The sequence below is a fragment of the Myxine glutinosa genome, chromosome 3 (assembly GCF_964187855.1).
Source record: "Myxine glutinosa chromosome 3, kmMyxGlut1.1, whole genome shotgun sequence".
Lineage (NCBI taxonomy): Eukaryota > Metazoa > Chordata > Myxini > Myxiniformes > Myxinidae > Myxine > Myxine glutinosa.
The window spans coordinates 39,933,493-39,959,374 of record NC_136263.1 but is presented as its reverse complement, the minus strand read 5'-3'; the positions used below and the strand labels follow the sequence as shown (position 1 = coordinate 39,959,374).

At 45.7% G+C, this 25,882-nt stretch overlaps 3 protein-coding genes across 5 annotated transcripts in view; 2 read left to right on the top strand and 1 right to left on the bottom strand.

Moving 5' to 3' along the window:
* Positions 1-4,106, top strand: part of LOC137423647 (A-type potassium channel modulatory protein KCNIP2-like) — a 223,387-nt gene extending 219,281 nt beyond the window's left edge. For both annotated transcript variants that reach the window (XM_068111007.2, XM_068111006.2), the window contains exons 7-8: positions 2,076-2,138; positions 2,223-4,106. In XM_068111007.2, coding sequence (XP_067967108.1) covers positions 2,076-2,138; positions 2,223-2,276 — 117 coding nt within the window. In that variant the 3' untranslated portion in view covers positions 2,277-4,106. The remainder of the gene's footprint in view (positions 1-2,075; positions 2,139-2,222) is intronic.
* Positions 4,107-6,036: 1,930 nt separating this feature from the next.
* On the top strand, positions 6,037-9,276 carry LOC137424049 (uncharacterized). Its single transcript, XM_068111522.2, has 2 exons — positions 6,037-6,206; positions 6,334-9,276. Exon 2 carries the CDS (start codon positions 6,419-6,421, stop codon positions 8,138-8,140), a length of 1,722 nt encoding a protein of 573 aa, XP_067967623.2. The 5' UTR covers positions 6,037-6,206; positions 6,334-6,418; the 3' UTR covers positions 8,141-9,276.
* PROM1 (prominin 1) overlaps positions 8,966-25,882 on the bottom strand; it is a 47,741-nt gene continuing 30,824 nt past the window's right edge. Inside the window, exons 11-23 of one of the 2 annotated variants that reach the window (XM_078773920.1) lie at positions 25,397-25,549; positions 24,653-24,776; positions 24,161-24,258; positions 23,834-23,924; positions 23,054-23,200; positions 22,878-22,943; positions 18,292-18,366; positions 18,140-18,193; positions 13,924-14,004; positions 13,484-13,552; positions 11,539-11,628; positions 11,272-11,387; positions 8,966-9,597 (exon numbers count right to left, since the gene is read on the bottom strand). In XM_078773920.1, the coding sequence (XP_078630046.1) occupies positions 9,501-9,597; positions 11,272-11,387; positions 11,539-11,628; positions 13,484-13,552; positions 13,924-14,004; positions 18,140-18,193; positions 18,292-18,366; positions 22,878-22,943; positions 23,054-23,200; positions 23,834-23,924; positions 24,161-24,258; positions 24,653-24,776; positions 25,397-25,549 (1,261 nt within the window). In that variant the 3' untranslated portion in view covers positions 8,966-9,500. The remainder of the gene's footprint in view (positions 9,598-11,271; positions 11,388-11,538; positions 11,629-13,483; positions 13,553-13,923; positions 14,005-18,139; positions 18,194-18,291; positions 18,367-22,877; positions 22,944-23,053; positions 23,201-23,833; positions 23,925-24,160; positions 24,259-24,652; positions 24,777-25,396; positions 25,550-25,882) is intronic. The other variant, XM_078773919.1, reaches the window with a different exon arrangement.

The window sequence follows — 25,882 nt, the reverse complement described above, 5'->3', positions numbered from 1 at the left end:
TGCATGAGAGAGAGCAATTTACTTTGGAAGAATTCCCAGGATGAGTTGATGTCAGAGGTGGTAGAGATGGGAGACCAGTCCAGATGATTGATGGCTGCTTGAAGACCGTGCCAGTTGGCCTGAGTGAAATGCCAGACTCGTCGACGCTGAGCAGGCTCCCTGAGGATGGTCAGAGAGATGTCCACTTTAACAAGGACATGATCAGATGATCCGATCGGAGCAGAAGAAGAGCAGCAGACATTTTCAGGGAAGTTAGTCATAACCAAGTCCAGAAGAGAAGATGTTCCGTTGACTGAGATCCGGGTCGGGAAATTGACAGATTGTGTCAGTCCCAGTGAGTCGCAGAAGTCCTTTGCTGAGGAGCCATGGCTGGTGAGAGAGGTACCCACACCCAGCCAACTGGCATGATGACAGTTGAAATCACCACATATGAGGAAGAGAGAGTTGGGATGAGTAGATAGAAGTTGGTCCATATCATCAGACAGCGAGATGTAGATGGAGTCATCACTGTTTGGTGGAAGGTACAACACACATATGAACAAGAGGTGGGAGCGAAGGGGAAGCCGTAGCCAGAGGTATTCCTGGGGGTGAGGTGGAGAGAGTGCAGTGCAGGGCGAGTGAGGAAGGGAGTTTTTGATAAAGATAGCAACCCTGCCTCCAGGACGAGGCTCAGGTCTATCATACCGGAGGAGGGAGTAGCCCGGGAGAGATACTATGGAATCAGAGACATCATAAAGGAGGAAAGTTTCTGTTAAGCAGATCACGTCTGGTTTGACAGAAGCAACCTGTATGGTGAGATCAGTTAAGTTTGAACGAAGGCCCCGGATGTTTGAGGTCCATACCGTTAATGAAGAGGAAGGGGGAGCATCAGATACAGAACAGGGGGGAGGAGGGGTAGGGTAAGATGTGGAAGAGGTGGAAGAGGTAGGGAGAGCTGTTGAAGGTGTGTCAGAGATTTCATAATCGCTCGGAGAAAGGGAAGGATGGGGCGGACAAAAGGTTTGATGGTGATTGGGTGAGCCACAATGAGGTGTTATTTTAGGAGGGGGAAGAGCGAGGCAGAAGGTTGGGGGAGATGGAGGTGAGAGTTTGAAGGGGGAAGAAGTGGGGAGGACGCTTTGAGGAGGGGGAGTGAGAGGGGGGAAATTGAGAAGCAATGAGGGTGGGGAGATTTGAAGGGGAGGGGTGAGGGGGAAGTTTGGGAGGGAAGGGGCAAGGGGAGGGATTTGAAAGGGATGGGATATGGGGGAGATTTGGAGGGGAGGGTTGAGGCAGGAGTCTAGGAGGGGAGGGGTGAGGGGGCGTCTTGGCGGGGAGGGGTGAGGGGGTCGTTTAGGAGGGAGGGGGCAAGGGGGGAGATTTGAAAGGGATGGGTGATGGGGAAGATTTGGAGGGGAGGGGTGATGGGGAAGATTTGGAGGGGAGGGGTTATGGGGAAGATTTGGAGGGGAGGGGTGAGATTGGATTTTTGAAAGTGTACGATTTATGGGAAACGAACATTTATTGCAAAATGAGTTGCTTGTGACCTTCGAGTTAAAAATACGTTTAAGGACGCTGGATGGAGGATGGAGTGCAGGAGAGTTTAGGGAATGTAGAAAAAAGGCACTATAGGAGATGGATATTTTTTTTGGGATGAATGTATATCATATAGCAATTATAGCATATACTTATCAACGCAACATATATGTAACAACATATTATGTAGCAACATATAGCAAGGCGATAACAACAATGTTGTGATAACAACACTTATCAAAAGCACCAATGGAGCGTCGAAAGAGGAAAGTCTCGTAATTCTGGGAAAGTACAAATCCATAAAAAAGGGAAGGTTTAAAGTGATGGAAAATGCATGGTGGCTGTATCACCTTCGTTGATGAGGAACCTCGTTGATCCTCTATTGAAGGTATGCTTTAACACATGCATCCCTCATCCCAATCTCTTGTACGACAGACGGTACATTCGCTAATGTTAATGAGGAAAGTACCAAGATGTACAAAGCATTTGGTGGATTTTCAAAGCTGGTGTCCAGATTGTCAGATTCAACTCTCTCCTTTGCCACTCATCTCTCCCTACAGAAAATGGACCGAAACAAAGATGGCGTGGTGACCATGGATGAATTCATGTGGGCTTGTAAAAATGTGAGTTTCACGTTGTAACCACAATCGTCACTCTAGCCCAGGCATGTGGTGTCTACGATAACATTTAATACCGTTTTCTCTCAGGATGAAGAGATAATGAGATCGATTGCAGACTTCCAGAACGTTCCGATATCTTGAGTCTGTCTATCGTTGGTGGGACATTCCTCATGTGTCAGGAAGATGCAAGTCAAGGTATTGCTTAAACTACAACCAACTTGTCTGAGAAAGTTGCAAGTGAACTTCCTGTCAGGGATATTGCAGTTGCTCATGATCGGTAAGAAAACGAGACGAGACATCCTGAGGAGCATCGACTTTTTATTTTATTTATTTATTGGTGGAGAAGTGGCCTTCAAAGCTGCGGCGCGCAAGACAGCCTGGAAACCTTTACTTGTGCAGAGCCAGGTCTTGGCCCTCAAGGGAACGTCACAAACCCCCATAGGGAACCCAAGATCCCTCGCTGGCAGCCCCCCACTGACTGCCATTTCCTCTCTGGAAAGAGTGCAGTAGTAATCTTTGGCACAATACAACTACAAATACCAACTGTACAGTTAAATTATCCCCTTCAAACCAGTCTACTTAAAGCACAAGTGTTTTCTTTTGATCATAGTTAATCCTACCTGAAACGACGACGGATCTTCCATGAGCACAATCTGCTTCATTTGTAGGTGCAAGTTGTGCCGAGAGCTCCGAAAAGAGGAGGGACCGGGGCGGTTATAGAGACAAACGGAAGTTTGAGAGCGAGTAGGAAAGGGAAAGAAAGTTGGATGTAGATGGGAGTGATAGAATGGAAGGAACCTATGGAAGAGGAGATATTGAAGGAATTGAATATTATGCCATAATTTTGCACGTAATAAATATTTGCCTCCTAATTGCTCAAGCTAAGTCAACCAGTTGGCTCTCAGTAAAACTTGCAAGTGGAAATGTAACATTGAGTCCACGCATGCATCAGTCAGAGCATATAGACTCGTTTTCATTGACTTAATGGAAATGGCCGTTCAAACCAATGTCGCTGCATCTATAAAGCCACTGAAGGACCACCGGTGGAACACCCGGAAGTTGTAATCCAGCTTCAATGTCTTCATGACCACTGGTGGTACAACCCGGAAGTTGTAATCCCGCTTCAATGTCTTCATGACCACTGGTGGTACAACCCGGAAGTTGTAATCCAGCTTCAATGTCTTCATGACTACTGGTGGTACAACCCGGAAGTTGTAATCCCGCTTCAATGTCTTCATGACCACTGGTGGTACAACCTGGAAGTTGTAATCCCGCTTCAATGTCTTCATGACTACTGGTGGTACAACCCGGAAGTTGTAATCCCGCTTCAATGTCTTCATGACCACTGGTGGTACAACCCGGAAGTTGTAATCCCGCTTCAATGTCATCATGTTCTGCCTCTCGTGCTATTGTAAAGTTGTATTGCATCGGTATTAGAGCAAGGCAAGCGCAAAGTAAATCTAACAGCTCGGGTTTGTGCTCACTTGTTCTGTAAAAGGGCTTGATAACCACCGCACGGCCACCATGCCAGAGCACTTACTCTCATGATCCTGTGCTTGGTGGCCACGTGGTGCTCGCAAAGCTCAATGTTCATAGCACATTAACGCCACTGTTTCCACCAAAAAGTATTCGTCGTCGGCCTACGGAGCAAGCCGTGGTCTTTTGCCATGTCGTCGTGCACATTTGCAAAACTTTGGTCTTTTCGTCCTCTCTTCTCTTCCGTCGAATGGCCTTTGGTGAGCATCACATGCAGAGCAACATCACGAATGTTCAACACTGCAGTTCAACTTGTCGAACTGTAAGCCCTCTTCTTCAACAAAACGACTTACAGGTAGAAACGTAGCCGTAGCTTTTACTCATTTTCACCACAGAAACTGGTTTATGATACAAAGATGAGAAAAAGCTCTTGTGATGGATGTTTGTAAGTTGCTGAACATAGTTTTAATTTAATAAAAATGAGAATAAGTTTGACCTTGTATCACTTTTACTCATTTTACTGCAAACGAGCAGCTGTGTTGGAATAAATGTGAGTTCCCTTACGAGGAACTTCAATGAAAGAGGAGACAATTTGGCCCATGTGCTGGAATTGCCAACCTATGGTTTTGTCCATGCTCTATCCTTTTAAAATGCTGAGCATCAAGCAAGGAAACACCAGGTACCATTTCAAAAGTCTTTGGTACGACTCGGCCAGGGTTCGAACAGCCAACCTGCCAGACTGAGTGGACGTTCTACAAACCATTAAGGTAAATAAAATGTTGGTAAGAACTTAGCTGTTGATCGTGAGTGAAGAGTCTTTCAGGTAACAACTGCACTATTGACCGTGAGTGAAGAGTCCTGCATAGATGACAATGCTGGGTTTTTTTTCCTCTGGTGACAAAACAACGAAACCACCAAGAATGTACTTGTAAGGATGACAAAACGCGGTATAGCTCGTGTACCTCCGCCGGGCTGAACAGTTCACGTTTTGTATCCATTGATAGGCCGGATCTGGATCCAGACCTGAACCAGAATCAAATTGGCTTGTTCTTGTCGCCGAATCAACTCGTCCACCAAGTTTTATCATCTGTCCACAACCTTTTGATATATCCTATTATGTATTGTTTTTGGCCCTCCACCTCAATAGTGAAGAATCTGTTAAAAATTATTTTTTTAAAGAAGAATTCAGTGGCTTTCCGTTGGTCGAGGGTCCAGGTTTTAAGTGTTTCATTGTTGCCTGGAAGATGCGACTTTGCCTCTTTGATCAATGGCTTATGGATGGGCAGGTGTGGGGCTTGGAGGTCACGCTTTATCTTGGTTTGGAGGGGGTGGGGTGTGTTTTGGGTCGACCTTAGAGCAGGTTGGGGTGTTGCAGCTATGCTAACCTCCGTGGGAAGTAAAGAGAAGCTTTTAGCCATTCAGAGCAAAAAGGACCACCAACTAATTTAGTTGACCCTGTCGGCATGGCACACGTCTGTCCTTTCTCCCACTAAGTGGTCTTCATTGGGGACTCTGACTGCAGTCGAATGTGTCAGACTAGAGCCTTGCCAAGCTAATGCACAATTGTGAAAATGCAGTTAGACTGCCTAAATGTCTGCTTACAACCTGCAATTGGCCTTCTGTTTTGCTTAAAAATAGCACTGCCTCCAACCACAAGACTTCTCCAACCACAAGTGACGTCGCTTTTTCAACCACAAGAATGTGGTCAATGTTGCACTATTTTCTACGAAGAAATTGCTTTGAATTTTCCTTCCGTCTCATCGACACCTCGCCTCCCAAGCCCCGATAATCGACTTCATCAAAATAGCATCAACAGGTATTCTGTTCATTAGTACCTGCACCCACCGAAGGTAGACAGAAGTTATGTTTTCATCCCAGTTTGTTTGTATGCAGGATATCTCAAAAAGTTATGAACGAGTTGTGACAAAACTTGGTTGATGAGTTGGTTAAGTGACAAGAACAAGCCGATTCGATTTTGGTTCAGGTCTGAATCCAGATCCGGCCTATCAGTGGGATACAAAATGGAAACGAATCAGCCTGGCGGCGGTAGGCGCTCCACCGTGTGACCGAGTGCAATAAAAAAATTTCGCTGTTTTTTGGATGTAGATTTTGGGGAGTTCCAAAGCTTTAGCGGCCATGAATTTGTTCACAAACGTTCTTTAACCAGGATCTGTATTCGATGTCATGGACCCATGAGCTAAAGTGGTGCTGTGGTTCCGGGTGCATGAATGTGGCATATTACTAGTATCAGTCATATTCCCTTCTCCTAGTCACAACAAAGAAAAGCGAAGTAGTACATAACGCCGCGAGAGTGTGCATTTCGGGGCTTTCTCCGAACTAGTCAAAAAGTGAACAAAAAGCAAAAGCAGAAGTTGACCAATGGCAGAAAAATCCCTTCTAAAATTAGGAAGCTTTTCACGCCTATCCCTTTTGATTGTATATAAAAGGAGAGCTGCCATCATGTAGGCATTGTTCTGATGGCTCTTCTTCAGGAGCCAGATGCACGTGTAGATTCCACGCAGTTGTCAGAGTTCCTAACGAAAGTAGCGAAGACGAGACACTTTGGCCGGGCTGACTTCTCAGTGAAAGCCGCTGGTAAGAAATGTGTATTGGTTTGGTCGAGGCAGAATACAGCAGCGATGCGGAAAGTCACAGCTGTTGAACGTGAATGTGAAAATTCAAATGGTACGAAATGTATCACTCTGCTTCCATGTTCTACCAGGCCGCTTGCAATTTGCCTGTTGGAGCTGTCCTGGCTTGCTGCAGGGTTCCAAAACGGCCACCTGCAGTTTTGGCATTACGACGGAATGGCATGGAAAGCCGAAGCCGAGGCATACGCGACAACCGAGTCTGCGGATTACCTCCGATCTTTGACCATCACACACACCGAAGTAATCTGGTGTCAGGAAGTGGTTGCTGGAAAATCGGTGGTGCCTTCGGCTTTCGGATGCAGCGTGTGGTTATGTAGACTCCGACGCGATGGATCGGGGCGGCCAAGTCTGGGACCAGCGCGGTGCATCCTTCGGAAGTGTGTCCCATGCAGTGTTACAGCAGGGCAGAGTTGCACCTTAATGTGGCCATGTGATGGAGCTGTACAGTCATTGACCTCAATCGTACTGACCTTCAAAACTGCCTCAATGCAGCCTTCACTGGCCTTGTGCACACTTCGTGGTGCAGCGACACGTGTGGCAATCGGGCCAAAAGGAGTTGACTTCTTTGAACTGTGTCTTAACTGGCAAGGTCTTCAGGCTGATGGGCCCGGTCTATTTATGGCAACATTGTGCTGGGAAGGCTTTGTTGCAGCTGATACCAGTGGTACCCTCTGGATGGTGCATACTACTCTGAAATGCATTTGCCAAGTTCCTTTGCTGACACGGATATCGAAGGAAGGAAGAGAAGCAGCCCTTATGCAAGCATCCGGGAGTTCGGTTTACATCGTCGTCGACAAGGAAGTGTGTGTGATCGATATAAACAGGTGCTGTGTCCTCATTCACTCACCATTACCTGGTCCAGCGTTGGATATAACAAGCACCGATGAAAATAATCCTTGCGTGCTCACTACGAAGGGCTTCTACGATCTCACTCTGGATTCGTGCTTGCTGCAAGATCACTGCCCACAGCAACCTCGTATTCCTTGTGAACTCCATTCCCAAAAGGAAGACCCCAAAAATGGATCTGGCAAAAACTCTGCACACACTACTGGTTCCTTGTTCAAAGACATTATTAATCTTGAACCCATTTCCGCTGTTCTCTGCCCCGAGCACTTCACTTCAACCCTGTGGCAGGTGTTGAAGATTTACATGGGCGACGACAACAAACTGCACTCAAGTTGCTGTGCACAGGTGTGGTGGCTGTTGTTGTCCCTGACACCAGCCACTCGGTCACTATCTTTTGAGCTTGTGTGCAAAGCCCTATTTTATACTAATCCTGACCTCATCCTACCATTTGTGTCGTTAATGCAAAGAAAACTAAAGAATTCTCCAACGATTGTGCGGAACAATGAAATTCTGTATAAAAGAACAATGGCAGCACTTCCTGCTGAAGGAGGCAGTTGCGTGCATTGGCTGCTTACACAGCTGGAACTGCACAGTGGCCATCCACAAAAGATCGTCAAGGCATTGTGGAGACTTATAAGCTGTGGAGACCTACGGCATGCAATTGTTGTTGCAAAAGAAACAACCAAGCAGCGCCCCAACGAAAAATCGAAGTTTTTTGCCGTGTTCCTGGAGGCCTTTACAAGAATCCGTGGCCTGGATTCCCATCTCGATGAAATTTGTGCACTTTGTCCCATGGACTTGAGTGTTTTGGAAGTTGTGCAAGAACTGATTTGGCACAGTGAAATAGCACAGTTATCGGACGAATGCCCCTTTCCTTGCCGTGCTGGTGAATTGCGCATGCGAGCGGCTCGGCCACTGCTGCACAAACTGCTGTGTCGACATAGAACACGCGTTTACCATTACACGTCAGCGGACTGGGACTGCCTGGAGAACACCATGAAGCAATCTGCAGCAACAACTTCAACAACTTGACCTGCCATACAAGGGTGGTGGAAATAAAAACCTACTTCTGAATTGGTATGACATCTCTTGGCTAGACACAGCTAAGTGCATCGATTGTATTGGATATTTTTAATCTGTCCTGTTTCCCCCTTTTTTCCCCACCCTTATCTTCTCACTCCTCTCCTGTTTCCCCCTCTCAAACATGGTGAGGATGGGAGTCATGAACTGTATCCATGCAGGCATCTTTCAGCTTCAACTTTGTTTTTATTCTTCTTTGTTCCATCACTAGTGAAAAGATATGGTTTCATACCTTTACGTTCTTCTTCATTCGTTCGCGGCAAAAGGATGCGGGGTAACATCATTTGGAATTTGGCCATGGTGCGGGAAATAGCTCCCCTACTCTTCGTGAAAGACACCATGGGATCTTTAACGTCCATCAACAAATGCTGGCAGACGGAATTCCGTTTAACGGCCATCCGAGGGACGGTACACACATTGATGAATCAACCTGCCTAAGAATCACCCGAATGACAGTTTATAGCTGGGTCGGGATTCAAACCCAGGCTGGAGATAGAGGCGAGTTTGTGTCTCCTTAGGCCATCTTGTCAGCCCACCGTTACGTTAATGGTGTCCTTTGGATTTTTAAACGAGCTTCACAAGGTTTAGATAAATTCGTTGTTGGTTAAGATGCTGAAACAGTCAAGGCAAAAAGTGTCGTCTAACATGGGCAAAGCTGTACAATTTTTTAGCTGCATCGCCCCCTTTAGGTAATGGTCAATAGTAATACCTGGTAGAAAACATTACCTGTACACGTGCGCGCACTTCTGCTTTCACACAAAACAGGGAAAAAATGCCTCAAAAGTAAATCATTTATTTGTTTCGAGTGAAATTACCAAAGTAGTACAAATATAAACAATAAATACCGCTGTACAACATTTCAAATCCCTCAGATTAATTTAACCGATACAATTCTTCAAAAATCCAGTGCAATCTCGCAAAATTAACCAACCGATCATTCATTGTGCTTTCCCCATTACCCGAAACAACCGATTCTTCAGTTGCTCGTTATAGAATAAAAGAAAATCCAAAAAAACCCATGATATACAAAGTCTAAATTCAGTGCATGATGGACTTAGAGTATCTATACATACCTGTAAGAACTAATGTGGGGACGAACAAAAACGCTGCTTATTAGCCCAAAGTGAGAAACGACTCGCGCTGGTCTGCACAGATCTATTTTCAACGATCACGCATTTGCAGATCTACTGTTGTCTATATATACCTCAGTGAGGGGGTCTTTTTGGCCTCACCGGAAGTAAGGCTGTTGTAACCGGTCCGAGTGCGAGTCTACACAAATCTTTTGTGTCCCCTTAAGCCATCCTTTGTTCATTCACAAAGGTGAGCTATAAGCATTTTCTGCATGGTTAAACTTTTTGTGTTGGACTTTCGTTGGACGAACACTCTTTTCAATTTCCCGGAGATAGTCACTGAAAAACAAATCAAAATTTACGGTTGAAAAGCAGACAAAGGCACAAAAAACAACAAATGTAAAATAAAAAATAAAAACAAGCGACGAGGTACCGAGAATCTGAAAAACATGGAGGAAATGAGGAAATAAATGCAAAATGCAGTTAGCGTTTGATGCGAATAGCAGTTTTTGTTTGGAATGACGTCATGGTCTTCTCCATCTTGCGACGAGTTAAACGAAAATGAAAAAAAATGGAGTGAAAAACAGAGACAGCAAAGTGAAAAGCAAATGTTTGCAGGGGACGAATTGAGATTAGCTGGTGAGTGTCGAGCATTCCAGAAAAGCTTCGAGGGGTAAACCGCAAGTCCAATGATGACGTCACATGGTAGTAAATTGTACCGTCGATGATGTGATGTCAAGTGCTAAAGCCAATATCAGGCGGTTTACTTGACAAGACGTTTTTAAAAGCTTAAGAATGATCATCACTTCATTGTTTGACCGTCCGTTATTCATCGTGTGGCTTCATTCGGTTTACTGGTTGGAGGCACAACTTAACCTCGTTTTAATTGTGCGATACGAGGTGCGGGATAAATAAGGAAGCAGGCGAAATGCGACTGTTGTAAATTGAACATCAAATCCACTTGAAGTCATCGTCTCCCACCTAGAGATAGTTTCACATGTCACTGGGAACTGTCTCCATGACAATCATTTCATTGCCCCTACTACAGACTCCCCAACCCCTCTGGAGACTCTCCCCAGATCCCACCCCTCTGCAAACTCTCCCCCTAAATTATCCCTCTGCAAACTCTCCCCCCTCCCCAACCCACCCTTCTAGAGACTCCACCCCCATCCCACCCCTATTAAGATTTTCCCCCCACCCCCAACCCACCCTTCTGGAGGCTCTACCCCAATCCCACCCCTCTGAACACTCTATGCCAATGGAGACTCTACCCCGATCCCACCCCTATGGAGATTCTTCCCCCATCCCAACCCTCTGTAGATTCTACCCCCATCCCACCACTATGAAGACTTCTCCTCCCCCTCCCCCCACCCCCAACCCACCCTTCTGGAGACTCCACCCCAATGGAGACTCTACCCCATCCCACCCCTCTGTAGACTGTACCCACATCCCACCACTATGAAGACTTCCCCCCCCCCCCCAACCCCAACCCACCCTTCTGGAGACTCTTCCCAGATCCCACCCCTCTGGAGACTCTACCCCAATCCCACCCCCTGGAGACTCTACCCCAATGGAGACTCTACCCCAATGGAGACTCTACCCCAATGGAGACTCTACCCCAATGGAGACTCTACCCCAATCCCACCCCTCTGGAGACTTTACCCCTCTGGAGACTCTTCCCCCATCCCACACCTTCATTTACCACATTTCACTCTTCACCTCACCCATGTTGGAGCAGTTCTTCCTTCCTCTCCTCTACACCCCTTCCTACCCTATTTTTGTGTTATATAATACCTATAACACAATTAAAAGCTAATTCTTCAAACATTCTGCCCTTTTTCAAGCATGCTAAAGTTGAATAATTTATTCGTCAATTTTGCAAATCTTTCTTCTTAATTCTTGACTTGCAATAATGAAGGAAGTAAAAAATCTGCCTGCTGGTTTGACATGTGCAAGCACCAAGTTCAATCCAGACTGTTCAAGAGGAAGCCAATCCTTATTCCACCCTCTTACTTCTCGTAGGTTTCCTCAGCATCCATCCGACGGAAAAACTTGGCAAGCTTCACGGCAAAGATGATGGTTGGGATGAGGAAGAAGAGGCTCCAACCAAGGCCAAACCAGTAAACATTCTGAGGGAACACGACCAAGGGAGATCACCAGCTCAACAGTTTGGCTAAATGTGGCCGACACAAATTATTTATCAAATGTAACATGGCATTTTAGACCATTGAGCAAAAACACGTGGGCAGGTTGTTGCAGATGCTGTCAACGTTAACTTACGGTGGCGTTGATGAAAGTCTTGCAGAAGATGGCCTCGCCAGTATTCACAATCGTCACCATAGGTTTGCAGGATCCCAACCTTGTCATCACCTGTGAAACAACCAAGTTAACACGTCAGATTGTGCAAACTTGTTACCGTGTCAGGTGGGTGGACAAGTGGCATGGTTCGAAGCAGGTGGTATTGGACCACAGGGTCTTCTTCGTTCGTATGCAGCACGAGGCTGTGGGGGCCGAGGGCACAACTGTGCTGCTGATGCAATTCAGCTGTGCCCATGGTTAAAGCAGGAAGTTGTAATGTGGCCACGGTGGTGCCATGCCAGAGATGGCTCGCCGACTCCGCGAAACACGCTGTGGAATCTTTAACGTCCACCAACACATTCTGGCAGACGGGAGGCCCGTTTAACGTCCATCAGAGGGACGACACATTTGATAAACCACCCTGCCCTTGAAAATTCGGGATGACATTTTATAGCTGGGTCGGGATTCAAACCCAGGCTCGACAGCTTAGAGGTGGGTGTGGGCACCTGCAGGCCATCCTCGCAGAACCACAGAGTATCAGGTTTGATTGCTTCGATACAATTGGCATTTCCATCCCGACAGGTCCAACTCTTCATGCATATTAAAATTACGCGGAATGACGTCATTGCTTTATCGTACTACACGACCATGTGATATTGTGATTGTAAAACACCAAAGGTCAAAATTCAACATTGTTAGCATGGTTGTGAAGAAGACACCAGAGACTAAGAGAAGACACTAGAGACTAAGAGAAGACACCAGAGACAAAGAGAATACACCAGAGACAAAGAGAAGACACTAGAGACTAAGAGAAGACACCAGAGACCAAGAGAAGACACCAGAGACAAAGAGAAGACACCAGAGACCAAGAGAAGACACCAGAGACCAAGAGAAGACACTAGAGACTAAGCGAAGACACCAGAGACAAAGAGAATACACCAGAGACAAAGAGAATACACCAGAGACAAAGAGAAGACACTAGAGACTAAGAGAAGACACCAGAGACAAAGAGAATACACCAGAGACAAAGAGAAGACACTAGAGACTAAGAGAAGACACCAGAGACCAAGAGAAGACACCAGAGACAAAGAGAAGACACCAGAGACCAAGAGAAGACACCAGAGACCAAGAGAAGACACCAGAATTAAGAGAAGACACCAGAGACAAAGAGAATACACCAGAGACTAAGACAAGACACCAGAGACCAAGAGAAGACACCAGAGACCAAGAGAAGACACTAGAGACGAAGCGAAGACACCAGAGACAAAGAGAATACACCAGAGACAAAGAGAATACACCAGAGACTAAGAGAAGACACCAGAATTAAGAGAAGACACCAGAGACAAAGAGAATACACCAGAGACTAAGACAAGACACCAGAGACCAAGAGAAGACACCAGAGACCAAGAGAAGACACCAGAGACTAAGAGAAGACACCAGAGACTAAGAGAATCTGCTTTCAGGAACTCTGTTTTGAAGAATCATGCACAAGTGTGAGAAATACCTCTTTGCTCCAAATGTAACACTAACCATAAGGAAAGCTATAAGTTTACTTTCAAATATTGCAAAACAACTATTTCTTACATTCGGTTGTTACTAAATACAGATGGTGTATTTGAAATAAAAAGTTTAACTTCCCTTCCAACGTCAGTTCCATCTCTGCCGACATAAACAGATCGAGTCGGGGGACTTTGCACGAACAGAAGTGAATTTTGCGGTGAATTTCATGCACAAACATCAAAACACATCATTACACAAGTCGCTCCAAACACAACTCCCCAAAAGTTTTCCTTTCACTTCTACTTTCAGGTTACGAATGGGTTCATCCCGAGTTGCACGATTCATGGAAATCGGCGGCACATTCCTCTCAAAAATGCCCCTTGAAATTAGGGGTGAGGGGTGGGGGGTGGGGGGGAGGTTCACTTACAACTTCTTTCCCCCACGTGACATATTGCACCAAGTCGTTGGTGATGTTGGAAAAGTAATCCACGACAACCTGTGTGGAAACAATGCACCACAATCTCACATCACCCACGTCCCACACCCCCATGGTATTTATTACAACCACTAACACAACCCTCCTACCAGCAGGTTAGTCCCTCCTCTCCCTCCCTCTCTTTTTTTTATTCAATCATTTTCTTGCTTATTGTATCCAAATGGTGCCCCACTACCCTCATGTTCCCCCTTTTTTAAATCCTCCATCACCTCGCTCTTCCACGACCCTCAATTTTGTATATGATTAAATATACAACTCAGGCCATATTAGACACCCAGCTTCGTCCACACATCAACACAAGATGGTCCCTCAAGGCTTGCCCCACAGCCGTTCAAATGCTATTCGACATCAAGTTACGTTCACAAACGTACCTGCTTCACAGTGGGCAGGGATCCGTTCTTGATGAAAAAATCCAAATTGTCCAGCAGATGCAATGTTTGATCCACCTCAGGCTGTTAAAATGATAAAGTACAAAGCTCAGTACACCTCAGGACGCAAGCGCACACACACACACTCCGGCAACAGTGAACCGCCATGATATGGATAAAGAAGCAAACTCTCAGAAAGGAAAAACGGGATATTTGGAAGGAGGTGGGTTTGGGTGTGGACCGGTGCGGGATAGAGGGGCGGGAGTTTAACGGGGGTAAAATAAAGACCATGAGTTTGGATGGGAGATGATCTAAAATGGTGGTGAACAGCTGTCTTGAAGACCTGGAGGGAAACACAAGATTGAAGAGAATGTGTGAGTTGGTTCCACAGGTTGGGGAAAAAGAAGAGGAACGAAAGAGTGGAGGTGAGGAATGTTGGGAGCTTCACTCGTAGGCGTTCATGGTAGACCACAAGCATGCTGCACATACCTGGGTTGTGGCGGAGATGGGAAGGACAATGCATGAAAGAACAGATGATACAAGACCTGAAAGGAGGTGGTAAAAGACAGAAACCACCGAGCTATAAATTAAGGCTGTGTCAATTGTCTGTGCTGGGAAAGAGATAGGCCCATAGACAGCTTCTTCATGGGACATTCCCATAATCTTGAAGGCCTTTGTTTCCACGGCGTCAATGTGAGTAATACGTGAAGCAGGGGAGCCAGCACAGAGGGGAGAGCAGTACTCCATGAAGCTGCAGTTAAAGGCCTTGTCGGTGGGTAGGAGTTCAGGTGTGCCCAGAAAGGACATTGTATGATGGAGGATGCCCCGTCGGCGGCTGGCTTTGGAGGCCAACTTTGAAATGTGGTTTGTGCAAGGAATATCATCATGAGCTGATAGTGAGACTGAAGGATTCAATGACTGTAGGATCCTCAAGAGAATTGCTAAGAAAGTAGATGGGAGGGTTTGCTCGACAGTCCTTTCGGAAAGAGACAATGAGCGTGTGAGATTTGTCAGGATTGAAAGACATATTCCAGGTGTTTAACAAGCTTGTGATTTTGTCAAGGTCTGAAGAGAGGGACAAGGCTGCAGCCTGACTGTCTGAAGGATGACGGATGTCACAGCACAAGGTGGAGTATTCATCAAATAGATAAAGAGGATTTTCCATAAAGTCAGCCATGTGTGGAGTTTGTCTTGAATGACATAAGCCGAGAGTTTGGAGAGTAAAGCAAGACGCCAGACTGTATCAAAAGCAAGAGATATGTCCAGAGAGATGGTCCTGATCTCATATCTAACATTGAGGGCCTCCAACCACTGCTGGGTGAGTAGAAGCAGCATGTCCAAGGTGGAGTGACCTAGTCTGATTCCAAATTGGGGTGATGAGGCTATTGAATAACAGGAAGACTACTTCATATCAACTGCAGTGATGGATTCATGACCTTGCTGATGATAGAGGTAAGCCGACATATCTGTAGTTGAAACGGATCGGTTTTTGCACGTTGTTTATGTAATGCAGTGTTGTTGGCGCATTTCCAAGGGGATGGAAGATGACCGAGGGTAAATGATTGACTGAACAGAGCAGAAAGATTATGTGCAAGAGCAGCAGAGCAGGTTATGCCAGAACCTTCTCCGCCTCCTCATGTGCAAAAGACAGTTGGTGCAATTGGGTTGGGTGGGTACCGAGAGTGAGGGATTAGGGACACAAGATTTTGAAGCAAAAACAGAGAATTGAAGCATTCGGCCTTCTCACAAGTGGAGTCGGCTCTGGTGCCACGAAAAGAAAGAAGGGATGGAAGGGGGAATATACTCCGGAGACAGACTCAACAAGGGGGCACCAGGTTTTAGAGGATGGAGACAAGTTTGAAAGTTTATTTTTGTGGTTGGAGAGATGTTGTTTTCTGGCTCTCCTGAGAGTGGAAACTCTTGTGGACTTTGTGGAATGCACTGAGATAGCCTTCGGTCAGATTTTCTTTCCAGGAAGAGAAGGGAAGTTGTTTCAGAGCAACTGCCTCGCCACAGGATTCAGAGTACCATGTGCAGGAAGAAGAGTAGGATAGGATAATTGAAGACAAGATGTGATGTATCTGTGCATGATAAAGAGAGCAGGTTTCTGTGGAAGAATTCCCAGACTGAGTCAACATCAGTCAACATCATCAGACAGTAGATATAGGAGACCAGTCTTGAAGAGAGATGGCTGCTTGCAGTCCCTGCCAATCTGCTTGAGTGAAATGCCGGACTCACCGGTGTTGAGGCAGCTCTCTGAGAATGACCAGAGAGATGTTGACTTTCACAAGCATATGATCAGATGAACCAATTGGAGCAGCGGATGAGGAGGCATTTGCAGGGAAGTTTGTCATCAACAAGTCCAGAAAGAAGGATTGGCCATTGGGAGAAATCCAGGTGGGAAAGTTTACAGATCGAGTCAGTCCCATGGAGTTACAGAAGTCCTTTGCTGAAGTGCCATGGCTGGTAAGAGAGGTACCAACACCCAGCCGAGTTGTATAGGGACTGTATAATGAGTTGTATAATTGAGTATAAAATATAATAATGAGTATAATTGAGTATATATAATAATGAGTATAAAACGAGTTGTATAATGAAACTGCCACATTTGGGGAAGATAGAGAGTTGGGATGAGTGGTTAACAGTTTGTCCATGTTGTTGTTGTTGTTGTTGTTGTTGGTGATGTTGTAGAGCCCCGGACAGTTCTCTTGAACAAGCCTGCAGCATGGCGACAGCTGATAGATCTCACAGGAGCAACCCAGAAATCCATCACATCCAGGATGGTGTACCTCCACCTTCACAAAGTGAGGGCCATGACAGAGTGAGAGAGAGAAGAAATAAGAGGGAAAACGCCGATCCAAGGGGACCGATTGGCACTGTGACTGCGCTCCCCTGATGAATCCAAGCACCAGGGAAGAATGGGGAAGATCTGGCCCCCGACTTGCACTGTGGGGTACAATCACCATGAAGAGGCATCCCCGATAGTTACAGTTTGTCCATGTTGTATGAGAGAGATTGGGATGATGGTACAACACCCAGCCAAACAAGAGGTGGGAGCGAACGGGAAGTCACAGCCAGAAGTACCCCTGGGTGGTGGGAGGTGTAACATATAAGAAACCACTTTTTGAGGCCATTTTTCCCCACAGAGCGGGGGTTCTGGGCACCGTGGCCCCCTTTTTGAAGCAATGTTTTACGGCCGGATGCCCTTCCTGCTACCAACCCGGTTAGTCACCTCTTGCGACACACAGGGAATTACCGGCAAGCTGGTACTCAATTTGCCGACCTCAGAAGGATAACAGGCTGTGTCAACCCCCCTGGCATTAATTCAACGATCGACCGGAATTCGAACCCAGGATCCAAGGATCCCAAGCCGGCACCCTAACCGCTAAGCCAACACCAGGCTCAACACCAGGAGGTGCAACATATAAGGGCAGTGAGAAATTGATTTATTGATGTGAAATACAACTATGCTACCAGAGGGAGGTTCAGGCCTATCACATCGGAGGAGACAATGGCCAGAGATATACTAAGGAGTCAGGGATGTCCTGTGGAAGGAAGGATTCTGTTAAACAGATGATATCCGTTTTTTTTTAGCAGCGGGCTGGATTGAGAGATCTGTCTGGTTGGAGCAGAGACCTCGGATGCTTGAGGTCCTCACACTTAGGGGCAGGAGAGGAGGTATTGTGAGTGCAGGACAGCAGGGAGGTTTTGCAGGGGCAAGGTGAAGGGGGGGGGGCAGGGAAGCTTTGAGAGCTTTGAGTGAGGACAGAAGCAGAAAGGGAGAGATATGAAGCTGAGAGGGGGGAATGAAGGCGCGGGATGCTGAAGAGGGGGGTGGGGACACGTAGAAGAAGTGTGGTTTGAAGGTAGCAGACTAGTAGGATATGTTAGGGTGGGTGGGGGTGCTGACACTGCTAAAGGATGTGAAGAGGATTTGGTTGTCGTGAGCAGAAAACCTCTACAAAGTGGACTTCTCAACATTCCCAAATTCGATAAAAAGAGATAGATCATGGGATGAGTGGTAAGAATTTTTGTTGAAACATGGGAAGTTCATTCATGATATGGGAAGCAAACATGGGAAGCTAAGGTGAGCAGCAATCTATTTGGCTTCTTTCTGATCGTAGAGAGAGAAGCGTCACGCCGTTAAAACATTGACGAGTGGGATGTACCACATTGCACATCAAAGAAGGCCATGTGTGCAATGTGGATATAAAATCACCTGAATCCTTTTCGACATAGTCTCGATCTGCTGAATAGCAGTTTTCAGGTCTTTCTGTGAAAATGAGAGACCAATGAAGTAGTTCTCACAGCAACAAGAGCGGCACTTCGGAATGATAAACGTTCCACATTTCCTGGTTTAACAGCGCTTACCATACTGTCATTCATCGGTACGACCTGTTCGTGATGAATCTTTCTCAGACTGTCTGCCCGTGCGGACGCGTTGATCTGGAAGACAAAAAAAAGTTTTCATTCACACACTCAAAGAAATTCCCAAAAACTTTTACCTCACGGCACCTTCAGGGTGTAAAACACAATGCAGGTGCAAGTCGGGTTAAATGACAATCATAAAAATTAATGAAATATCCCAATATAAATTATTTTCAGGAATCAAATGTAGAAACAATATTAACATCACAAACTTAAAAGGTTACGCGCATAAAATAGGGGGAAATGTGGGTTTAGGGGGTGGCTGAAGGGGTTGAGGGTTTTCCACACTTTCATCCTAATGAGGCCTCATTCAGTTACCTGTAAGTTTGTAATTTGTCGATTTTTTTCTGCCTATTTACTCTTCAATATCAGTGTCTTGAAGTGATCATCGACACACAGTTTTCCATGACTTCCGCATTTCCAAACCTCTCTGGAGAAGTGATGGTGGTGCAATGGTGAGAGCGTCCGCTCCGAGTCTGGGATTTTCTTGCTTAGCGCTCAGTATTTAAAGGACTAGGGCATGCCCGTACTATATATATATCTAAAATTATACCCCCCCCCCCCCCCTCTATTTACATGAAATGGTTTGGTCCATTCGCAAAGCCAAAGCGAACGGCTTGCGAGTACGGTGGCAATCCCCCCCCCCCCCCCTCTATTTACATGAAATGGTTTGGTCCAAAGCGAACGGCTTGCGAGTACGGTGACAATCCCCCCCCCCCCCCCCCCTCTATTTACATGAAATGGTTTGGTCCAAAGCGAACGGCTTGCGGAGTTTGGTAAAGAAATCGCCATAGCTCGGTAACTACTTGTCCGATTAATATGAAACCTTGAAAAGGCACATACTCGGGTCCCCAGCAATATACCTGGCAAGTTTCAAGTATATCGGACCCGTGGTTGTCGAGAAACAGCGGTCACAGACAAACATACAGACATACATACACACAGAGATTACTGGAATTATAGATAGAGCACAGAAATACCCCAGAGGTAGGCATCAATTGGGAGGAGGAAGTTTCTCCTTTCATCACAGCGTTGTGCGGTGGGAAAAGTGACGTCATAAAAGGTGACCTCGCTGGTACCCAGAATGCTACAGGAAGTGACCGTCGCCTTCCCCAGGCTTAGCGGCTGTGTTTGCGTGAAAGTCAAGTCGGGTGTCGTGTCGTGTGTCTGCCTGCATGTGTGCGCAATTGGGGTCACAGCTTCTCCATGAGCCTCAGAGTGTGTAAAAATAAGTAAATAAAACAGCAGGATTGAAGACGTTTCCGCATTGTGCTGCCACTGATCCACGTCATCACCCACTGATGCTTCTCCCAATGTAGTCTCATACGATTGCCATGCAGACATCTATCCCCCTCAAACCAATCAAGTAAGATATAAACAAAATCTCCGTCGCAATTGTTATTGGATTATTAATTGTTGACATTTTGGAAATGATTCGGACACTTAGAATGAGGAAGGTCTGGAGAAGCGTGGAACTTTCTTTGGAACTTTTCAATTCCCCCTCCGATGGCAACTTGCGACTCCGGTGTTCCCAGGTTCAAATCCCATATATACTATGTCGATTTGTCCAGTGTCTCCCAATGTCCTCGTCCTGCATGTGTTTATACAGAGTGAACCACAGAATGATGATGTTTGCTTTGTATCATGGGTTTGCAAGCAGTGATTGGAAGTGCTCAGGGTCGGCGTCATGGGGGGGGGGGCATTCACGGGCCATGGCCCCCCAAATGAGTTATTGTGCCCCCCCCCCCCCCCCCCCCCACCCGCAGGCCAAGCCTTCGGCGCCAAACTTTGCGTTTTATTAACTAATTTATATTTATCATATTAAAAGTGAAAATCTTTTCACTAAATGAAATGAAATAAAAACAAATATAAGAAAAGAAAAAAACACACCCTGTTGGTCATATTTGCATCAGGTCACATTTGAGGAAGTAGTGTGCTCATTGGTCTGGTGTTTGACCTATGACCTACTGGTTTGATTTGTTGTCATTACGTCAAGATAAGCGCACGCATCACCTACAACATTAGCAAGTCAGACGGCGCTTGACGCCAAAATGTTTCAGTGAGAGCAAGCAACTATCAGACTGCACTACGAACAGAAATGGATATAAGAAAATGGCTACACGGTGCTGCTTCTTCAAGGCCTCCTCCAGCTTCACCAACTGAAGAGGGAGCAAATGCGCCCAGCACGGCCACCTCTGAAGAGCAACATCCTCTCAGAGTACCACACACATCTGATCGGAATGCCCAGTGTACTGACTGCTTTCAATCATGCCTCAACATTTGGCGCCTCCACAGCAATGTGCGAGAATTCATTGTCCACTCTGAGAAACGTATTTTCGGCCCAGTTGGTTCAGCTAGCGTTTGAGAGGGACTTAACCCGAAAATGCACAACTGAGTGAAAGGACACCATTCTTAGGAGGTTCAGCACCAACACTCACCGCCTGCAACTCTTCTGAAGGTAAGCCATGCGTTTCATTCCCTTTATGATGCCAGCCTTGGCTTTCATGATTATTACGCAAAATGTTGAATGATTTTTGGGTCTGTTTGCATTTATTCGGTAAGAGTGGAGAAAAATAGTCGATTTCAAATGATGGTCCAATGACGCGCACAGTGCAGTGAGTGAAAGAGTAAATGAGTGAAACAGTGAAAGAGAGAAAGAGTGAGAGACAGAGACGAGGCTATATTTTGTGCAGTGTGGAGGCACAGTGCAGTGTGTGTGTGTGTGTGTGTGTGCTGATGATCTGATGTGTGCTGATGATCTGATGTGTGCTGATGATTTGTGCTGATGATCTGATGTGTGCTGATGATCTGATGTGTGCTGATGATCTGTGCTGATGATCTGATGTGTGCTGATGATCTGATGTGTGCTGATGATCTGTGCTGATGATCTGATGTGTGATGATGATCTGATGTGTGCTGATGATCTGATGTGTGCTGATGATCTGACGTGTGCTGATGATCTGATGTGTGCTGATGATCTGATGTGTGCTGATGATCTGTGCTGATGTGTGACGGTGCCCAGCTGATGATCCATGCAGTCGGGAAACTAGTCAGTTGCTTACGGGTTAACATTCTTGATTTAGGTGGAGGAACTATGTTTGAGGTTTGAGGTTTTCCCCTCGGAGCCTTGGTGTTGGGCTAGCGGCTAGGGTGCCGGCTTAGGATCCTAGTATCCTGGGTTCGAATCCCGGTCGATCGCTGAATTAACGCCAGGGGGGTTGACTCAGCCTGTCATCCTTCCAAGGTCGGCTAATTGAGTACCAGTTCACTGGTAATTCCCTGCTTGTCGTTAAAGGCGGCAAAAAGGGTTGGCGTCAGGAAGGGTATCCGGCCGTAAAACATTGCTTCAAAAAGGGGACCGAAAAACAACAACAACCACGGTTCCCGAAAAAGGCCAACCCCCGCTTTGCGGGGAAAAATGGCCTCTAAAGGTGGTTATTTTTTATATATATGTAACTATGTTTGAGGTTTACAATTTAAATAAAGTTGAATATGGGATGTTGTGAAATTAACATCATTTACAACAATCCTTTAAATTATTTAAGTTTAGGAACAACCGATACTGTACAATTAATTGTGTGTGTGTGTGTGTGTGTGTGTGTTTGTGTGTGTGTGCAAGAGAGAGACTTTACAGCATGTTTTTAAATTGTAACTGGGTTGGTGTGTTGATTGTTGACGGCAAACTCTTATTATTAAGCATTTACATCATAGATTGAGTTCTCGAACGGCAGTTCGTGCCCCCACCCCCTCCCCGCGGTTACCCTAATGCCCCCCGATTAGATTTGTTCTGACGCCGACTCTGGAAGTGCTGCTCTACCACATTGTATCGCGAAAAAATTTGGCAGATAAAATAATAAACGTTCAAAAAACCAGAAAGCGAAGCATTTCGTGAAGAAGAAGATTGTGTATCATGTGCAACAACGCGAAAAATGGTTCCGTGCAGAAATGGTTCTTCTACTTCACAGATAATTTGAACAGGAAGGAATTGTGCTGTGCTTGAACCGCCGAGGACTAGGCAACTATCAGTAACAAACGCTCGAGGGGGGTCGAAGCAATGGGAGCTGTAATGAATCGCAGCATCCGCCAAGAAAGCAGAAAGAAAGCTTGAAGGACGAGTGTATCGTCAAAGAATCGTTCTCATTTGATGAATACATTGTCGTTTCAAATACTAAACAAGGAAACGTTACCATCATCAATGTAAGTATGCATATATATATATATATATCCCCCTCCCCCCTCCCCCTTCCCCCTCCATTCCCCCCTTCCCCACCAGGTACTTCTGCTAGTATATATATACATACATACATACATATATATATATATATATATATATCATTATTTTGAGGGCCACAGGGAGTACGAGCACCTCTAACGGTCTTAGATTACATCAGAAAACAAGTTTCCGCGATGTGGGGCGAACGGGCCAGTTCAAAATCGATAACACACAAAACCATCAAATCTCCATCACTGCAGCACGGGCACATGTCTAACAAGTGGTGAGAGAATGCTTGAGATTGGAAAACAAATACCGTGCTCAAATTATCCATTTTGTCAGCAAATTCAAGAAGATCCATTTTCACGATTCCGTTTTCCATCTGAGAATAAAAGGAGGAGAAAGGTCGAGGCCCAGTATTATTTTGAACAGCATCACCATATTTACTCATTGGCAAAGCATTCACCACATGTCTGATCCCACTGCAATCACCTCTTTAGTGATGGCCGTGAAGTTGAGATCATTGATACCAGATTCGTTAAAGTCCTCAAGGTTTTTCCTGCCACTTGTGGACAAGATCTCGACGTCGCCGACTTCGACGTTCATTCCAGCCAACTTGTCGTCAAAATCCTTCGTGTACTGCAAGAACAAAGGTCCGAATGATGTTCAGCAGATAACCCCGGCACGGACGTCACTGTGCAGTCACAAAAAAACTGTCGTCACAAAACACTGTCGAAACAGTGTTTTGTTTGTCAAACACTGTCAAAACACACAAAAAAAACAGTCGTCACAAAAAAAAAAAAATTCACCAATTTTTCAAACGATTTTATACCTAATTAAATAAATTATTCACATTGTGTTTTGTGTTTGTTTTATACCAAGTGTTTTATACCTCTCCCACCCACCCTCCCCCCCCCCTTCTCGTGCCTCCTCCTCCCCCCCAAGCCCTCTCCCTCCCACAGATCTCCCGATGTCCCTGCTCTCAAATGTTGTACTTATGTGCTTCCCCCTCTCTCCTCATCTTGTCTCCCGCTCCCTTTATCTTATGTTTTATGTGTCAGTTTGTCTTTTTGTGATTAATGTTAGCTCTTACACGAGCCTCGATCTTGTATACAAAAACTGTGGTCGCTAACACAAAAGGAAAATTTGCTAGAACCATCACGTATGCTTTGCGTGCCACCTGGTGGGCACTCGCTCCCATGCCGTCCGATCGCTCGGTCAGACGTGCAAGCTCGGTCTGACTCCACTTTGCACAAATGTTGTTGGACAAACCTTGCTGAAGTTCAGCCGCTTTTGAATATCGAAGTTGTACATCGACTCCAAAGGCAGGGCAGTAAATATACCCTCGTTGTTCTCACAGTTCCTGCAGGAATGAGAAATAAAGGAGATTCAGAAAATGGCAAAAGACAAGAGAAACTTTTTGATAAGGATAGAAGCACGAACCACCACCCAAGAGGGGCAGTGGTATGTTTGGCGGATTATATGAACAAAATGAGTCAGTAGGGGGACGGGGGAGGGTGCAGGTGGGATGCATTTCCGGCCCATGGATCGCTGAAGTCAGATCCATGTAGCTCAATAGGTGGTAAACTTTTTACTCACCTCAACACGTCATTTGTAGATAAATTGTAATTTCCAGGTTTTATTAGACGAAGAAAGATGGACCCGCTTCCTTCAGGTTTGTCCAGTTTATCAATGGACTGCAGGTGAAATGTACACATGGAAAGTAGCATTTGAAGGATGCAACTCAAGAACCAAACACTTGAAGGAATGAGTGAACAAAACGCATCATCAAGTTTCCTGGCTGACGTTTTTACGACTACGTTACTGATAAACAAAGGCTCAGGAGTGCAAACACATGACAACATTGTACAATAAGGGATCTTAAAACCACAATTCATTATAGATACCGTTCCTCAACAGCAAAATTATTTCACCCAACATGCTCACAAAAAATGACGCAAAAGGCATAAAAGTTGGAATGTTTGTTCTGCCGGGCCACCATTAATGTTTCATTGCACCAGCTTGTACTTAATGGACGGAGTAGAAGGGAAGGGGATGGTGTGGGTCAATATTTGGATGTTGAGCCCGTACCTCAAATAAAGTTCCATCTGCCAATGGTTTACAGGCCAGCTTATGGATGTTGCCTCCAGTTACGAACAAGATCAGCACAACGATCATGATGATCCAGGACAAGAGAAAGCTGAAGCCAACGGCACTGCAAACACAGGCACAAACATCAACCAGTGGCCCCAACGGGCATTAGTGATGATGCAAAACTGGCTTCTTATTCGACATACACTTTTTGTTGTTGTGTTGTTGTTGAGGTAACAAATCAACTAGAAAGCATCCCAAAACGCAAAGCCCGTCCACATCCACTTTGTACTCAAACTAAACTTGAAGAAAACAATAACTAAAACTAGAACGGCACTTGGTAGATCACTAACTCCGCCAGGCTGAACAGTTTACGTTTTGTATCCCACTGATAGGCCGGAGCCGTTTCCGGACCTGAACCAAAATCGAATTGGCTTGTTCTTGTTGCCTACCTAACTCATCCACCTAGTTGTCCGAACCAGTCTAAAACTTTTTTTGAAATATCGTGCTGTATATCATTTTTGGCCCCATCTGGCAATAGTGAAGAATCAATTAAAAATTCTCGGATCCGGATCTTCACCAAAATCTAATCAATTCGTCTTCATCACATACCCAACCTGTCCACCAAGTTTCCTCGGAATCCTTAACATTTTGATATATCCTGCTCACAGATAGACAAGATGTACAGGGGTGAAAACATAAACTCCAACCAGCTACGGTGGCGGAGGTAATGAAATAACGTACGCCATGAGGAAATTGCCACCACTGTGAGAGACGCATCCCCGTGATGTTGGCGTTGCCTTTTTGCTCGTACCACAAAGGCCAAAGAGGATACCCAGAATTATCAGAAGCACGATGAAGAAGATGATGCAACATATCACCAAACCAACGATCCAGCTGCAGGTATGGCACAGACAGACACACACATTTTCAAGTTTTATGTGAGTAGAAGAACCACCTTTAGAGGCCATTTTTCCCCGCACAGCAGGGGTTGGCCTTTTTTGGGCACCGTGGTCCCATTTTTGAAGCAATGTTTTATGGCTGGATGCCCTTCCTGCCACCAACCCTGTTAGTCACCTCTTGCGACACACAGGGAATTACCAACGAACTGGTACTCAATTTGCCGACATCGGAAGGATGACAGGCTGAGTCAACCTGCCTAGCATTAATTCAGCGATCGACTGAGATTCGAACCCAGGATCATAGGATCCCAAGCCGGCACCATAACCG

Excerpts from the sequence above, each read along its gene's own strand:
- LOC137424049 (XM_068111522.2), top strand. The coding sequence starts at position 6,419 with ATGGCATGGAAAGCCGAAGCCGAGGCATACGCGACAACCGAGTCTGCG.